Source organism: Anopheles marshallii, chromosome 2 (genome assembly GCF_943734725.1).
Source record: "Anopheles marshallii chromosome 2, idAnoMarsDA_429_01, whole genome shotgun sequence".
Classification (NCBI taxonomy): domain Eukaryota; kingdom Metazoa; phylum Arthropoda; class Insecta; order Diptera; family Culicidae; genus Anopheles; species Anopheles marshallii.
Genome location: NC_071326.1, coordinates 65,810,960 through 65,829,926, shown reverse-complemented (window position 1 = coordinate 65,829,926; position 18,967 = coordinate 65,810,960). Strand labels below are relative to the sequence as shown.

The window sequence follows — 18,967 nt, the reverse complement described above, 5'->3', positions numbered from 1 at the left end:
AAAAAGGCGTTTTAGGCGTTTTTCGAGATCAGTGCAAAAAATGGCCTAATTAAACTACAGTAATTATTATACTAATAATTATACTAGGAAAGTAAACAAAACTTCCTTTCAAAATATTAGCACTACAATACATAACCTCAAAATAAATTACTCTTGGTGCTGCTGAACTCAATTTGTGTCACATATATCCACATGAATGCGTACGGCTCTAGGCAACGATGATGGATTGGTTGAAGTTTCTTTTCGCACATTTCTCGTGCCGTGTCCACATAAACTGTTACATCGTCTTGTTGGTGTATCTTTATTTTGTTTTTGTATTTCCCTCTGCTCTTATCCATTAGCGAAGTATTCCACTCATCAGACTAGAGTGATAGTGTCTGCATTCCTTTGGGAAATTCGTTCGAGTCCATCGCAATCGCAGCCGGTATGGTGTTTGTAAGCTCGGCCGTGCTCGGTGCAGCCGCCGGTACCGGCTTAGCCCTGCTGGTAGCCGTCACGATCGTCATGTACCGGTACTACGTCGTACGCCGGAAGGGTAAAGAATGGGCTGAGCTGGACCGGCTGGAAGAGAAAAAAGCAGCCCGGAAGATCAACCTGCAGGACTGCAACGTGTCTAGCGGCTCGGTGCCGGTACAGCCCGCCAGCAGCGTCGTTCATCATTCGATTAGCTCGGAAACGCTAGGCACTGGTCCGGTGGAAGTGACACCCAGCCCGCTGCAACCACCGCATTCCACCGTGGGTTCGTCGAAAAAATCGTACGGTACGGGTGATACACGTGGAGGAGGTCCCGGTTATCGACCGTCCCATGCAGCGGCCTCGTCTGCCTCACGCAACAACAGCATGGAGAGTGTTCATTCGAGAAGTTCGGTAGGTTTTTTTCCCTCAAACCAATTGGATATGTCCTAGAGCGTTACATGTGTTACCGTGAAAAGGATTGATGGGGAATGTGCGTTTTTTTGTTCCTCTTCTCTTACTTCTGCGTAGAGCTACCGGGAGAGTGTGCCGAAATTTATGACACACGCGAACAGTGACACACGCTCAACTACTTCGGATAATCTAATCCTGAGGGTAAGTACCGGTGTTTGACTCAGCTACCAAAGTAGGCTGCATCAAAGCAGTAACTTGAACAGTGTTTTTTTCTATCAAACATTTTGTAATGCAAATTGCATAACTGTAGGCAAATTTAAAAACAGATTCGAATTTTTATTTAATTTACATCACAAAAGCACGGTATTAGATTGTTGGGTAAAAGCTTCAAGCGAAAATGTCTTAACGTTTGCTGAGCATTGTTCGTCTTTTCGCAGAAATCTCGTTCACCTAGTCCGATGCGTACATTCAGCCTGGAGGGACGCTTTCCCATCGGGGCCGGCAGTAATTCTGGTGCCGTAGGACCAGCCGACGGTACGGAACGGGGCAGCAAAGCCAGTCTTGCATCGGTCGTTAGTAGCGGCGGTCCGCGCGAGTTCAGCTCACCCAAGAAACGTAACAGCACATTCTCGGGAGTGGTATCACTGGCGGGTGACGCGAATGCCCCAGACAGCCCTATCGGTTCCATCCGTTCTGATAGCAGCCGTTCGCCCCGTAGACGTGTTCCGGTGATTTTGGCAGCGAATGACATCCACTCGGTGCTGGGACGCTTTCATCTGCGGCTGAAGTACGACGGTGGCAAGGAAGAACTGTTGGTGCATTTGGTTGAGGGTAGGAAATGGTTCCATCTCTTTCCTTCTACCACATACTGTTGTAACGTACTAACTCTCTCTCTCTCTCTCTCTCTCTCAACGTATATCGACACAGCACAAGATCTAACGCCTGCTGGTGATGCCGGATTTCGCGATCCGTACGTAAAGATGTTCCTCGAGCCGGACGATGAGCAACGGACGCAACAGACGGCGGTACATCGAACCGAAACGCATCCGTACTTCGATCAGCAACTCTCGTTCCCACTGAAACCTCGCAACCTCGTCAAGAGCAACTTTGTGCTGCAGGTACATGGGGTCCGGGGCCATGGTAATGTTTGTATGTAATTTAAACTATTCTGGCAGAACTCGTTAGTGCACTTGTTGGGGTTTGCAGTTAGTGCGAAAGTTGAGTTGTATAGTAATTGTAATGATAACCCCAAACAAACAGACAAACTCTTGGTGAAATGAATCCTTTCTTGATAAATATTGCTCTCCGGTAGTTCTGACATTTAAGTCGACCGGGAATTTTGCATCGCCTTTAACCAGCAATGATAATGCTTACAATGTGCAAATATATTTTATATTTGCTAAATGTACAACCTTCAAACGAACTTCCCATCAATCATAAACCCTATTCATTCATGTTTTTTATCCAAGGTGTCTGTGGTGTGAACCTTCGAACGTTGTGCTGGATTTTGAATGGATGTTAACACCTTAGACGGCTTAGTTCAGCAAGCGTAAAGGGTCGTCTGTGTATGTAATCCCATCTATTGAACCCCGGGGTGTAAATGTGATTCCGACGTACCGGTGCCAAACCGATAGAAACCTTTCCTGATCCGTCCTTTTATGTTTGTGGCACTGCATTGTACGCGTTGGGAACGAATAGACTGCTCGGTTCGTCGATTTTAGTGCAATTTATATTCCATTTTTATTATTGTGCGACACAAGAACACGAATGGTTTTGGCAAAAAGCAGAAAAAAAAAATGGAACCGTTTGCGTCCTTTGTGCAAATGTTCATATGACAGGAAATTATGGAATTTGGCTGACGAAGAAAAAACGAAACTTATTCAGATACGACCGACAAAAGAATTCCTTCTACGTATTATAGCTTTTATTTCGCGTTGAATATTGTCGCAGAAAATGATTATGTGTCCTGTACTGAAATACTGTATTGATGGATTGGTTTTGATTTTCCTTGAAATAAAACCACAAAGTATGATGATAAAAAAACATTTATCTACGCATTTGTTATGTGTGGGCTTTTATAACACATTCACTTTATACACAATAGTTAATATAGAATGTTTGACTGAAAATTTACTTTACAATTAAAATTTACATCTTATTACCAAACCAAACCATTTTCCTAAACAGTCCAAATAGATAGGTAAGTGCTGAAAGTGCGCGCCTAAAAGTATGCAATTTATTTGGGAATTTCTTGTACTAAGAAATTCCGTAAAAATCTACTACTACTAAGCATGTAAACCACCCGTGAAAATGTCTTGCAAATTTATTAATTTAAGCTTCGTTTTGATTATTTGTGTCATATTCGTTAAATTTGAAACTATACTTTCGTTTATTTTATTATTCTACACTCTTTATATTGGTTTTCCTTTTCCGAATTGAGTTTACCACTTCCACTGAACAGTTCTTCATTGAATTTACCGAATTACGCACACAACCTAGGCAACGGCTGTAAAAAACAATAAATTTCCACTAATCTACAAATGTAAATGTCATTCAACTACAAAGCACAAACTGTCACCAAGTAAGGAGGAAAAGCGGAAAAGCTGTTTTTGATGCCTCTGAATAGTTTGGAGAATTTGTTTTCCTGGTCGATTTATGTTCGTGGAAAAATGTCAAAACAGCTAACGGGAATTTGTAACGAATTTCTTTCCAGTTCGTAGAATATGTTTTTCCCATTTTCATTGGCTGACATTTTACTTCATTCTTTCTGTTGTCTCCCGTCTGTATTCCCTTCTTCCAGCTGTTGGATTACGATCGGTTTTCGCACGACGAAGTCATCGGTGAGATTCGCTTCCTGCTGAACACACTGGACCTGTCCGGTTGCGAGCTGTGGGGTGATTTGATCGCCGTCCGTAAACCTTCCGATTCGACAGCCGAACTACTAATCTCGCTAAGCTATCTTCCCCAAGCCGAGCGGCTTACGGTGGTTGTGATGAAGGCAAAGAATCTATTCATCTCACACGAACCGTTCGTTAAGGTGAGTATCTTCATCGCGAATCCAACGATTTCGGACACGAACCCTTGAACGATGTGACTCTCCACCATCAATAGCTCTATCTGCTGGTTAATGATAAGCGTACGAAAAAGCGCAAAACCAGTGCCATTCGTGCACTGGATCGAACCAACCCGATCTGGAACGAAGCGTTCACATTTGAGTTGCCGTCGTCGCAGCTGCAGGATGCCGGTGTCGAGCTGTTTGTAACGTCAAACGAAGGCGAAGGGCAGGATCTGGGTTGTGGGGTGGGTTTACGCGAAGGTGGTAGCGGCACGCAACACTGGCAGGATCTGATGCAGAACAATCGTAAACCCATCGCCATGTGGCACGTTCTGCGATAAGGTGCCGGTGGTAAATGATGTGTCGCACCATCGTATAAAACGGAGTCACTGGAAGGTATAAAAGGAACGATCCATCTGGGAATTGCCAAAACAACGAATGCGATGTTGAAGCATAAAGGCAACACAAAAAAATAGACAGGACACAAAGATGTGGCGCACATATACGAGACGAGAATATAAAACAAACCATCCCATAAAACCAAAGAGGTAACTAACCGGCGAAGGACAAAACCCAGTTGACAAAGTGATTTTGGTAACAGCGTACTGTAAAGATAGTTTTGCACTACAGATCACATACTGTGCTTGGATAAATGCAAGCGACACAAATAGTGATTCGCCAAAAAGTATGCAATCTGCACAACGAAACTATCTTATTAAGATTGCTCTTGCTACTGGGACCGTTACCAACAACGACAAACTAAACCATTATGTCGTAAAAAAGCAGAAATGTCCTTAAAGAAGACTTCCTTTGTAACTCTCTTTCTTTGTTTTGAGTACGGATAGGTTTTATTCAAAGAGCAGCACAAGATTTAATATGGATTATAATCTGAATCTTTCCAGCCAAAGATGACAGATTTACATACTCAAAACAAATAACAGCCTAATGTTAAACTCTTTTCCAATATTTCCAACATGTAATTGTAAGCGAACGAAAGAATAGTTAAGTTTTGACGTGTTTAAATCCGTTATCATACATCAAAGCAAAGGTTTCAAGTATCAACAGCACAGCAGGATAATTGTTGACATGTTAGTTGTTTGCTACAGAAAGCGCAAATTGTTGTTCTTTAGTTTGATTCCACTTTCTAAATTGTACCATGAGACGATGAAAAGGTTGCATTAAACCGCATGAAAAGAAAACACCGTTGTAAATTGTAGACTGATGAAAAGTATAACTTTATTGTAATGTAACGGAACGATTACAAAGATAAAGCAGAGAAACATATTTTATTCAGCTCAAGTGTAATATTACAAACCATATAACTAGAGTGAACAACATGATACCAAAACAACAAGAAAAAATTAAAATAAAACCAAAAAAAAAGGAATTTAATTAACATATACTCTCAAGCTCACGATATTGAGTGAACATAAGAAAAAAAAATATCGCTTTGCCTACGGTGCGGTACAAAAAACAAGACCTATCTAACGAAAATGGAGCTTAAAAGGGGCAGTTAAGTAAAAGCTTACTACTAACTATGAAAATAAGTATTGTGACAGCATGAGCATATATTTATGTACAACGTTTTAAACAAATATTCAAAAAGGAAGGAAAAGGAACAAAAAAAACTTGTGACATGTAAAACAACAACCAAAAAAACCTACCCACAGAACACAAACGCTTCAAACACAAGAATATAAATGTTTTATATGGCGTACTGAAATGCGTTAGACTTGAAAAGAAGACAAAGTAAAAGGAAAACTAAAGCGTACCGGTTTGGCGACTGATGGGAGAAGAAAACAAATATTACAAACAGGAGGAGACTACACAAAAAAGCATGAAAACTAAATGTGTCCTAAGCTGTATTCTACTGTAGTACCGTAACTTTGTACGTATTCGTATGATTATACAAACAAAAGTGGCACTATTTATACGCGTATTGGTAACATTTACACACATCTAATGGTATGATATGATCATATGTAAAACAAACAATGAAGCAGAACAAAGCTGTCCTCGGTAGCTGTATCAAATATGGAACCGGGGGCCATCGGTGTACACCGGCTAGATGGAGCCTAGAGATAACATTTTGTTCGAACCCCGCACTGTTACGTCCCTAACCCCTATCTGTAGAGGCAAACCACCACATAAAAGCGCATGCAGTGTATTAGCTATAATTAACCCAATTATAAATGGTACCTTTTGTTCACCACTGGCCGTAGCTTCCAACGGAAATCGAATGATTAGTACGCAAATCACCTCACCAACTACAATGCGCACCGAAACGAAACATCAAAAATGTGGCCCAGCGGACTTTAAAATGCTCATAAACACCCCTAGCAAGGGCAAGGGTATGGTGCTGCTGTAATTAACAAATCAATTAGTAAAAGACCGACCGCACCGGGTTGGTTGTTTCGTCTCATTCCATCATATCAGTAACATTTCCTAGCGACCCAATTTTGCAAACGCCTAAAAACAGGAGGAGAAGCATAGAAAAAAAAGACCCCTGAATATAATTATTATTCGACGTCTATTTACTACCTGATTACTCTTAATCCAATGCAAAGTGTGAACGACTCCTTGCAGTATAAACCCCTCGGCACCGTACACATTTGTCTTAATCCTCTTGGTGTTAATACACTGCCTTGAAGTGTGGATCGTTGCAGCTTGATCCTGAAAAAACACTTTAAGCCACCTGCTTGCCCATACCGTAACGGTACTGGATACGTTTAAGTTTCCCTTAAATCCAACTCTTTTACTCTCTCTGTCTCTCTGTCTCACACACTCTTTCTTCTAAGCACCTTCCTTTTAAATGCACCACAAAACTATCGTAACAAAACTGTCGTGTCTGAACAACACCGGAGCAGCAAACTTACAAGGCAAGATTATTCTGAGCAAAAGCAGCTGAGCTGTGTGAAGAATATTGGATTTTCAATAAAAAAAATCGAAGAAACACACACAAACAACCACGCAACCGTGTTTCAAATTCCGAATGATGTGAGAAAGCGAACGCGCGGGCATCGTCACGGGTTCAGTACGGGCAGATATATCCTGCATCCTGATGAGCCGCCGTTTGACATTGAACTTTTGACATTTCCATTTGTCCAACAACCGGAGTGGTGGTACATCAAGCGATTGCTGCAATGCAATGCGCAGTGAAGGTGAGTGTTACTGTTGAAATGCATTTTTAAAACTTCCTATTCACTTTAAGCTTACAACATTACCACGGCAACATAGCGCTGTGGGATGCCAACAATGTGTGTGCTAATCTTATTGTTCGACGTTTTTGTTATTATCCTGACGCCTACCATCAGCAGAACTATTGTGTTATTTTCAGTAGCCCCCGTTAAGGGTGGTTTCGCCCCGTGCGTGCTAATTACGCGCGTGTCAACGTAATTAAGTGTGGCAAATTTTGTTTCCCCTGTGCAAGGGAAGGGACGGGGCAAAGGGTGCCTGTTACCGGCTGTGGCGTGTGATTGCATGTGCAATGTATTAACCTAATTATGGAATGTCCGGATGTAAATCTGAATGGTGAAGGTAATCGTTATACAAAGGAACATTGTAGTTACGTTGAGCAAGCTTTTGCATGTTGATGACTGCATGGTAACATTTTTATTTATTCATTTAGGGTGAGTGTACCGAAAGCGATGCTAGTACCATCAGCGATGGAATAACACACAAACGGCCTCATTCTGAGTATAATTGGCTTAGATATTCAAGTTTTTCAAGGAAAATTTCGTAAGGAAAATCGTTTTTTACTTAAAACGACTTTTTAAACTTTTTAAACGACTGGAAAATCATCAAAATCATTTGAATTCTTTATGAATATGCTAAATAATTGTTGATTTTTGGTAAATTTGAAGTCTTTGAGTGCAATTTCATCATATTTTATTGTTGAGTATGATCATAGTATCACTATAGAATCCAAAAACAGGCATGTTCTATAGTGGACGTTGTCAACAAAGTCAATAAAGGATAAAGGTCGATGCATAGAGAGTAAAATGACAAATTGTCATGGGAACTACGCAGAGGCTGATGTTCCGAAGAGCGTAGTAAGCGGTCATTTAGGGTCCCGAACTTCGAGAGACAAAGTTACCAACAACCATTGGCGGATCCTACGGCATTCGACGTAGGGCCGTTTAAGGCCCCGTCGTCAAGGGGTGTTTGCATTCGCCACTGTTCGTGTACGGTAAGTGAGAAAAGGGGACCTTTGAAAGATGGCGAGTCTCCCTCTACTAGTAGGCCCCAACTACCAAGCCACTCATGACGTTCAATCAGTTGAATCCGCCACATTTGCTACGCTATAATGCGTATTTCGTTACTTAGTCTCTGTAAACGTTTTTTCATCTATACGTCCAAATCAAGCTCAAAATGGCGAACTAGATCTGGGCTATGTTTCGACTTGCATCCTATATATATTTTGGGGAACCATTGCTACCATTGCTACACGATTCCACCACAATAGAAACCATATCACCATTATGGCTCTACAACAGAACATTTATGAAAAAAATCATGGAATTCGCTATGTTTAATGCTGGCTATCGTTATTCTTCAAGAGAGAAACGTATTTTCTATCATATTTCGTTAAAATATCTAAATGTGCTGCTTTGAACCTGCTCCAAAATAGTTTAAATTATTGAATGCTCACTATTTATACCACTATTACCCTCTCTCACTCACATACCACGTCACTTACACTCGTCACTTACTTGTCACTTATTTACTATTTTTTATTCAATCCGTTTTTTTCATAAATTATATGTAGAATTTTATGTAACCAAAAGCCTACAGTGGTCAACTATATTACAGGTAGCCACGGTTATGGTTAAAGTTCTGAAATTATAGACAACTCTTTAATTTCCTGATATGTATTTTAAGTACTTTAAATGTTCTAGAGATACATTCGTTCCTCTCAAGCCATTGTTGGGGTAAGCGTTGGAACTAGAGATGTACCAAATGAATCAGAACCGTGAGCTTCTTTTGATTCTTTGAAAAGAACAAGCGAACTTTTAGGTTCGTAAAAAAAGAGTGAATGGTTCTTTTTTAAAAGGTTAAAAGAATATGACTGTCCAAAAATTGCTGAGAACTGTATATTAAATTTTCCATACAAAAATGAGATAGAACTAAACTAGTTCGTTAAAAGCAAGCGAAAGTTGAATTTTACCATATGTTCAATGACTTTAGATCGCGGGTAAGTGTACCTCAAGTGAAGAAAGACAAGAACTTTGAAAATGGCAAATATTATTACTAATACTCCTTTACATATTCATCAAACATTTATACCACCATGTGAGTGAAATTATGTGCATGTTTACCAGACTTTTAAATAGCGATTTTTCAATGTCTGTATCGTATGCAGCGCCATTTTAAACCTGATTTTGACGATTAGATGCAAAAAAATTTACGAAATTAAAAACTTGAAGGCCCTAAGCGGAATAGTAGTTGGGGACCACCAAAACAGGACATTTGTAAGGGGTCCCTTTTCTCTTTTACCTCGCACGAGCAGAGGTGAATACAAACTTTACACAACGAAACTTTTACACTATAAATTTCTTGGGGATGGGGGTTGTCGGATTGTTGACAGAGCCCTGAGCGGCCGTACATCGAAGGGCGTAGGATCCGCCAGTGGTTGTTGGTAACTTTAACGCTCAGAGTCCCTTAAAGTTTGGTACTACAAATGATCGCTTATCGTCTCTGCATAGCAATACTCTTGCATGGATGATAAACCTAGTAAACGTAAACAATTTTTCATCTCATATCAAAAATATACCCTTGGCTGCTTGACATTTTACTCCATATGCATCAACCTATACTGAGTATCTTATCCTGACTATGTAATTTTTATTCAATAAGATTTATCTGCAATATTTTCTTGTCCGTGACTGTAAATAGTTGCAGCAGACGGTGATGTTTTTGTCGCTTAGCAACCGATTCGTTCAGATGAGAGCATTATTATGCGAGCGAACCAAACGAACGAAAGGAAAGAGCAAACCACGAGAGAGCAACAGAATCGTTGGCAGTGAGATTAGAAAGCATCTAAACAGAGAGCAATGGCGTTAATTCGACGAAAATCCGTCGGTAAAAAATGTAGAAGGTAAACAAGATTGATAAGGAAACATGTTTGTAAGATTTGCAAATGGCCGTTAATTACCATCAACAACTGATGAAACGAATTGTGAATCCCTAGTAATGGTTAACTGTGCTAATACTATGTTTGAATAGGAATCTTTTATGTGTTTAATGTAACAATTACGTTAAAACTGAAAGCATATGTGTACAGTGTATAAATATTTTCTCGGAAAAATAAAAATTAAAATTAACTATTACAATTTATAGTACAAATCCGTAATTTAACACGTACTAGTAAAGCCATAAAAGGAAATCAACAACTGATCATCAGTCGTGATCTTCACAAGCATAATTCATCCCTTATTAGTGCCTACTTGGGTCTTACCCTACTTTAATGATATCACTAGTACATAAACATATCAGTTTCAACGAAAAGAAACATAATTTTGAGATTTAATAATGTTTGAAATGAAATAAAAACCACCATCTGATTGTATCGCGGGAGATGCTGCGTGACGCATTTCTCTCATTCTCATGCATTTCGTTCTCTCGCTCCGGTTTTTGTATTTCTCTTCCGAAGTTTTCCGAGCCAACTCCGCATTTTGGAGGATCGAGCTGATCGTGGTGCTCCAACACATCGTTAGTTATGACCTCGCGGTACACGATCGTACAACGGAAGGACTTTCAGTGCGTAGCGTGCGTCGGATTTATAGTGGAAACGCGTGGCACCGCCAACTGTCAAATCAATCGCTTACAGTGATACTGTACATAAGTGCGGTCGGATTGTTTGCTTACTTACAACAAGCACGACACACGAACCGGAACATCAAACACGACTGAAACTATCAAATTTGAATATCAATCACGGGTGAGTGAAATACGACGGGAAGGATTTCGCTTTCGACTTGACAATTTCACGCACGTACGTTTGCTGAAATTGCATCACAAAGCAAGAAACCGCCCAAGAAAACAATGGTGTCCGCGCACCAACTTCGAAAATATGATCACATAATCCTTAGTGACAAACAGCGGTTTGCACATTTTGTGAAACACAACAATCAGTTGCCGGTACGCCATTAGTGCGGTGCAAACGATAACGATTGTTTTTATTGCGCACGGTCAGTTGAGGAGTGGCCAACCCGGCACAAGTGTTGGACAAATAAACACAAGCCGCCGCCATTACTGTGTGTGTTTGTGTGTATGCGATAGTTAAAAAGTCGTACCATCATCATACATGTGATGCGACAATAATCATTTAAACGTACAGTAATGGTACGTAGTGGCGAGAATTGGGAATGGCAGCATGAAATAACACTCTTGATTAATTAATCAATTGAACGAACGACCAGTCTGCAGGTTCGCTGGACCCGTGACGAATGTCTCAGTTTGTTTCGTTATAAGTGCCGATCGTGTGTTGGTGGGACGCATTTGTATCGTCGGCAAGACGCACAGACGAAGCGAGTAACGTAAGTTCCGGAAATAAACAAATAAACAAGTATGGTTTCAGTTTTGACACTTGCAAATGTGATCCAGTTTCGGTGATCGTTTTTCAACTTTGTGTGCGAATATTAATGGGTGTTGCGTTTCCGGCGAGTCATTCGTTTTGTGGCTAACAAAAAAGGCGGTAAAATTGACGAATAATATTTGTTTCGGGTTTTACATTTCTACTCACAGTGTTGTTCTATTTAAAAGTGAAAACCTTCTTTTATTTTCGAGTTTTCTTCAGTGTTTTGCTTTCGGAACGAGCAAATGAATCTTGGAACTGATAAAATAAATCACTGCTCTAGCAATAGAATCACATTGAAACCGAAAATCTCGTGAAATTGGAGCTATACCCCTATTGTTTGAGACAATTTTTTTATACTTATGTTTAAATTTTTTCCAATTTCCTTACAAATAATATCCGTAATAATGGAGCTCTGATTGTCAAGAGTCCGATAGGGAGTACTTTACAGTTTTTAATTAAATAAGATATCCCTGATCGTACTACTTACCTTCCAATGTGACCATAAGTTATTGAATAAATCATTTTCGATCATAATCACTAACCAAAGTGAATATTTTGATGAATGTCAAAACAACCTAAAGCCCCTCTCCCGGTGCGTCTATTCAATTACAATTATGTTGTTATTTTCTTCAGATGATGAGCTAAAGAATATTTAATATTAATTAATGATAAACATAAAAAAATAACTCAGTCACCTTCATTCTTTCTTCTCAATAGCATAAAAACAGGAAAGCCTGACGTAACTAGCTGAATACCGCTTATATAGAGCAACAACAACGAAAAGAAAAAAAAACTCCAAGAACCAAATATGTCCCGGCTCCGATAAAAACAACCTTCTTCGACTCGAATTTCGGGGAAAAAAGGGACCATCGAAGCAGCTGGGAGGTGTCGCCAACTCAACATGCGCGGTAATTATAAACGCACGCATGCACCACCCCACGAAGTGCATGTCGGCCATGGTTGTGTTGTGCGGTGCGTGAATAAATGAGCCGTATTTAAAATGTGCTAAAACCGGGGGAAACGGAGTGTCGCATCCAATCCCGCAGCGAGCGCAAGAAGTGAGCAAAACCCCCAAGAAGACAAAAGTGCTGTGAAAGTATCCTGGGCAGTAGAGTTGTTGCTGCTCGGTTGGTTGCTACGATCGATTGTGTTGTGGCTATGGAAATGGGGTTTTTTATCGTTTGCTGAAACCGTAGTAGGCGAAACGTGATTTTACGCGAATAAATATTCAAACATGTACGGTGTGCAAGTGGTGGAACGGTGGGATGGTGCATTGTCCATCGGTGTGTTTGTGCTTTGATTCTTTAAGTCATCATCGATAAACGTTTGCAAACGCACGCGCGTTTCAATCGGGTTCCAACATCCTTTTCCAATTTGATGCGCTTTTCTGTTTAGTGCGTGGTTTTGCGTTAAACGTCCTGGTTGTAGTGCATTGTGCATCGTACGCATGTGTGTGCGGTTTGGCGTGTGAAGCGTATATGTCGAGGTGATCTCATACCCCAAAAGCTCCCTCTCCACACACCATTCTCTTCGGAGGCGTGATGGCGCGATCCGTGTTAATATGCTGGCGTTATCGGTTGACCGTTGTTTGCGGATTATTGCTGTTCTGGTGCGAGCCGCTGCAGGCTTATGCTAATCAACATCCACCACTATCATCGCCGGCGGCACATTTGCAGCACGGTGACGACGATGGCGTTCCAATCACCACCACCGGAAACGGTGCCGAAACGGGTGGCTTCGAAGCGAGTGGTAAGGATGTTTTGTTTTTTATTGTGTGTATATTTTATTTGACTTTGTGTTCTTGACTTTTTCACCTTTCCTTTGCGGTTTCGAAATTGTGTTAACAACGATCGGCGCAAATATTACTTGCGGGGTTTTTGATGTGGATTTTGTTCTTTTTTTCCATACTACATTCGCTAAAGTATTGCTTGAAATGCGGGAAGGAGAAGAGGTATTAACATTTTTGCACACAAGTATTTTGTTTAAGCCCCGTAGCGAATATAGACATTTGCAATCATTAGAGGTACCGAACAAAGTTAGGGTTATCTCTTATGGAATACACAGTAAAGGAACGATTTTTGGCTGAATCGTTTTACTCGTTTGCAGTCGTTGTAATTATTTAACAAAAAATAACATAATATGCACAGAATTCAAATTGTTAAGAGATATTTCATGCTTCGTAAATTCAGGATATTTCATGCTTCGTAAATTTAATTCTACTTAACCCTAAGTCCAGTCAACAACAATTTATTTTGTATTGATGTAATGATTATAGTGTTGGGTGAATCTGAGTCAGATTTATAAATCAGAGTGAATCTTTGAACTGGATTAGCGAATCTGAATCTCTACTTCAAAGATCAAGAGTCCTCCAAGATTCATTTAGAGCTCGAAGGGTTTGATCTGCTGACTTGTCACTGTCATGAGGATTCTTGAATCTTTTAGAAATCTTGTTTCTTGATCCTTGATTCTTGATTTCCTGATCACGAAATCAACAGCATTAGAATAAACCATTTCATGCTCTGTAATTTTAAAGCTAAGAATGTAACTATTCGTATTGTAAGATTATTCTAGAATACTCTGAACATCTGCAGCTCGGACATGCAAGACATATTTTGGGAATATTATGAGATTTATAAAAATGTAACGTGAAAGCAAAATCATCAATTTTGAGCCGTACCGGAATGATATTTCTACATTTCTTTTTTTTCTACATTGTACAATAACTACGTGGTATAATAAGCGTAGTAAGCTAGTCATGTTCTCGTAGTTCGTTCCAATACCTTTGGTAATTTGAAAAGATAATTCTTGCGATTTTACCGGGTCTTTAATGCCCGTGAAGTGGAAATATCATAAATGTTATGTCACTAATCATTTATTCCTTTTAATGATGGCTTTAATCTGATATATCATGATGATGATGAACATTCATGATGTATCTGCGTAATTACAATTGCTATGTCATAACAAAAATGTACTCATAGCTCTAAACAGAATTTATATCGAACGATATTGTACAACCACCATATTATCGTATTAAAGAAGCAATCAGTTGGGTTGTTTCTTGTCAATATTGCCACTCAACAGCGTTGTAAAACTTTCACAATAAAAAATCCACTTCCTTCATGCAGTTCATTTATGAAACGCCCCAATCCAACAAATAGTGTCGTTTATTCGCTGTCGTCTTTTGTGTTGTTATGAGCCACAATTAAACCCACACACGCATGCAAATTGATTGGCATTAAAATATCGCATCCGCACGGTGTGGTGATCCACGCCAATGTTTTATGCATCGATGATGTATTATTCAAATTAACATCAATATTATGCTGGGTAAGAAAATGGAGCCTAGGGTGACTTTTGAGGCAAGTTTAATTGGATAATGTATCTATGATGTATCTATGCGTTTTGCCCGTGCGCTGTTCGCTTGAGTGATCGAACGTCGTTTATTTATTTTCCTGTACAATATTTTATTTCTTACGGTGGCCAGTTTCGGTGGATCGACGTGGCGGTAGGTGGCGGTGGTGAATTGTCTTTTGCGAACCCGAAACTGTACGATTTCTTGGCGGCAACCAACCGTTTGATGTTTACCGCAAAAGACGGGTTTGTTCTTTTGTCCAGAACCGTGACGGGCATGTAATTTCCTTTATCAGTCATTGAAGAAATTGAAACGCGTGTGATTGGTTTTATTTTTCGTTGGATGAAATGAAAATTAAATGATGAATAGAGAGATTTGTATGCTCGCATAGTGTGTGTTTAAATATTCATGAAAAGCCCTAACATGCCTAAATTATGAGATCGTTGCTTAACTTAATGCGGGAAACTAGCAAAGCACAAGATAACGAAAATTGGATAACAATGCGTGACAGTCGAATCATGCGATTTTGTATTTCATTATCCGGTGCCTTACTAGCCCCCAAAATGTGTGCCGGATTGCATAGATGGAGGCGCTAATTAGTGTCGGTCTAGAAACTCGGCAGGTTAATTAATGTTTTGACCATTTTTATCGCCCGCCAATGGTAATTTTGCTATCGTACTATAATTAGATCTACAGGGAAACTTTCATGGTTGGTTTTCGGTAAGGGTTTTTTTTGTTTGAAAATCTTTGGAATATGTATGTGTTTAGAGAAGAGAGTTTGCCTTGAAACTTGCCCAACAATACTGAGAATTAGTTTCATAAATTAAAAGGATAAAAATGTGTTGAAACCGACATTCAACACAAATATTGGAACTCTAAACACAACAGTGTATAGAAAAAGTTGTTATGAATTTTTATGAATCAACAAACAATAAGATAAAACACAGAACTACAACTGAACAAGAAAAGCCAATCCAAACAGAATATAAAACATAATTCAAAGAGCATCCCCATATACATAATAAACCATATTACTCCTACATCGGAACGATATCAAAGGTCTGAGAGATACATTCTAAATAGTACCAATCTTCGCTGTAATAATCTCCCGCGGTGAACACATCCCATTCATCTAATCCGTTGCTTTACTGTGATCGCATTCTAATCGTACAATTAGATGATATAAATTGAAAACTTATGTCACGTGTAATGGCAGATTATGTGTGCCGATTTCGAAGATGAATGGTTCAATATGCTGTTCAACCCTTAATCGCTGAACGTCACACATATTTGAATACAGAAAAAGCTTCCCTCGATCGAATCGAAATAACAATAAAAGCATGCTTTGGAACGAACGGAATTTACATACTGTCATAGTTGGGGTGCCTGTTTCAAGCGAAAAATACCGAACCGAAAATAGTTTGCATCTATTCTTTAAAGGTTTACACGGCAACACCAAGACAGATCGGTCGAACGATAGTTTTATAGCTGAAAAGCGGATGATCGTAAATTCATAGTGACATTTTTAATGAGCTCAACGTTTTGCGGAATCTATGTTTGAATGAGGAACGTATTTTTTAATATGCTGAGCCATAATGCTAATAATGAATATCGATGAATATTATCTTGCAAGAAGCGTAAAATTCTTTGTTTGCATTTTTTCAGAAATTTGTAGTTCATTGTTAATAATCAAAGGAGATCTCTATAACGATGAACAATCGTCATATTAGCTTGAACTTATTTCTTTATGAACCGCTTTAATGAAATCTAAACCTTGGCCAATCGTCTTGGTGATTGGAAGACAACGTCCGCCACGGAGAAACATGCACTCTAAGTATGCATCATCGATTAAACCAACGATCAGCCATGAATTGCAGGTTCGCAGTGCAGGGCAACTACAAACCTCAATTTCCAATCCGAACAGGTTACATTAAGTTATCATTTATCTTAAACACCGGTCGATACGGGATTGCCGATTCACGCACATCTCGCGTTATGCAAATACTAAGATGACAGCCGATCGACAGACGGCCCCCGCGGGGGCAAACCTAACGCGATGCTTTAATGGGAACCTCCCGGCACTAATGTACTTATCAGCTCGTTGACAAATGAACGTACAGTTCGTGCCGGAGGTGGAAGTGGACGGTGGCCGATCCGTCCGTTGGACACTGTGATTAGGTTGTCGCTTGCAGCGGGACCACGTTTAATGTCAGAACCGGATCGAACATGATGAATGTGTGAGCTTAATTATGAGCTTAAAGGCTTAATGATATTTTCCGTACGGCGAAGATTTGCTTCATTTAGAATGCATAATCCACTTTTCTTGTTGAGCTCAATTACTGATACTGCTGCGAAAGTGGGTACAACTCACTCGTTCTAAGATGGGAGTGGTTCTGAAATTATTCTTGCCTTCTAAGCACCTTAACGCCTGCAACGATGCCATCCGCATGACACGTGCGGTTGGACAATAAAGCAATAAAATATCGCCCATTGTAATAAAACAAGAATTTACCATCGTTCACCAGCGTTAACTGCACCATAATCCAATCGAGTTACAGTCAGTCACGCGATCGGTTTCATCCACCGAGACCCGTTTGCCTTTGGGATCGGAACCATCGGCACCCCCGTTCACTGTTTACCCCGATCGTAGCATATTAATGGCCCCGTTTGAGATTGAGCATTTCTTTTGTTTTACTTTACGACCGACCGGTTCCATCACTTCACCCTTCCCTTCGTGTTTTCCTCCCCCTCCACGTGCGTTGTGGACGGTTAAGATTTTACATTAATAAGCCATTCATATTCCTGCCGACGACGCGGCATCGCACTAGGAATGCACATCAGTCGCCGGCGTAGTAATGGCCATTTGTTAGTGGAAGTTTTCTTGTCGCTGATGCAAAACGGTTCGGGGGGAAAAGGTTATCAGCACTGCCGGAGGAAACGTCCAGCATCGGTCGGGCAGCATCACATGCTAAAGACAGCGTTTTTGTTCGAGTTTGTTGCAAGAAAGCACTTTATAATTTAGCGATAAACAGTGAAGTTAAGTTAAAACTTTGAACATTTTTGCTCAAATGAATTGGACTAGAATTTAATGCTGCTTATGATGCTCATTATATACAACTTGTGATTAGAAGGGGTTTGTGCGTCTGTACGCCTCAAGTTAGGCAATTTGCAGTACATAGTATAGTTATCTGTGCTTAACATTTGCTATTGTAGCATATTAATATCTACTGTGAACTCATATCTTCTATTTAAGATAACATTTTATATTTTCAATTATTTCGTATGGAGAACGAAATCGAACCTCTTAAACATTTACTATCAATTTATTTCTTTTCTGCTGAGGCAGGAGCACAAAAGCAGCTGTAATTTAACACACTTCATATCAACTTTGCAGCAACTTAATGGAGATCATCGGAGCGCAAAGTGACAGTTTGTGTTTTGTATCACTTTTGTTTAGAATCTTCGTCGGGTGTCGGGGTACTAAAATGCAAACAAACACTCGAAAGAATCTTCATTGCGCACGACAAACAAACGACATGAATGTCGGCATGGACAGTTTGCAATTCGCATGCACCATTAAACCATAGCATTTATTTCGCCCCGTCATCCGTGTTCGATACTTCCCGGTGGGTTGGATTAATTTATGCGTCTGCAGCACGGCATCGTAACGTAACGAACACAACAACAAAAAACCCGTTCCAGGCAAAACGACTCCAGCTGACAAGTGCTCCCGTATGTCCAAACGTTCAAGGAGCCTTAAAACCCGGAGTCCAACCAGGACCCAGTGTACACCGAATGGTAACAACCAACCTATTTGTCAAACAGGAAAATCTGGCTTTCAACACGATCGCCAGCGTAAAAAGGCGCTCTGACAGGACAACATGCTGTTTGAGTTGACTAAATGGGAGTAAAGAAACAGTAAAAGAAACCCCCACAAGAACAGTGCCTACCTTTAAGGCCAGCCGTTTGCTACTGGAATTCTGTAATGTTTCTTAAAGTATTACTGGGGTTGTTGTGTTTTGCTTATTTTTTTTTTTGCCCGGCAGTGGTTCACATTTACGCCACACCAATCGAACTCCATCAAATCGCTTAAATGTTGTCCCGCGCCGAA

At 40.1% G+C, this 18,967-nt stretch overlaps 2 protein-coding genes across 2 annotated transcripts in view; both read left to right on the top strand.

Annotated features, from left to right (window-relative positions):
* The first annotated feature begins 426 nt into the window (after nt 1-426).
* On the top strand, nt 427-4,263 carry LOC128707382 (synaptotagmin-12). Its single transcript, XM_053802334.1, has 6 exons — nt 427-867; nt 985-1,068; nt 1,305-1,698; nt 1,795-1,985; nt 3,668-3,904; nt 3,979-4,263. Exons 1-6 carry the CDS (start codon nt 427-429, stop codon nt 4,261-4,263), a joined length of 1,632 nt encoding a protein of 543 aa, XP_053658309.1.
* Nucleotides 4,264-13,042: 8,779 nt separating this feature from the next.
* LOC128710194 (reversion-inducing cysteine-rich protein with Kazal motifs) overlaps nt 13,043-18,967 on the top strand; it is a 37,261-nt gene continuing 31,336 nt past the window's right edge. The window contains exon 1 of the mRNA XM_053805238.1: nt 13,043-13,250. Coding sequence (XP_053661213.1) covers nt 13,043-13,250 — 208 coding nt within the window. The remainder of the gene's footprint in view (nt 13,251-18,967) is intronic.

Coding starts and splice junctions, on each gene's coding strand:
- LOC128707382 (XM_053802334.1), top strand. CDS start 427: ATGGTGTTTGTAAGCTCGGCCGTGCTCGGTGCAGCCGCCGGTACCGGC. Junction 1,069..1,304: donor CGGATAATCTAATCCTGAGG/GTAAGTACCGGT, acceptor GTCTTTTCGCAG/AAATCTCGTTCACCTAGTCC. Junction 1,699..1,794: donor GTTGGTGCATTTGGTTGAGG/GTAGGAAATGGT, acceptor ATATCGACACAG/CACAAGATCTAACGCCTGCT.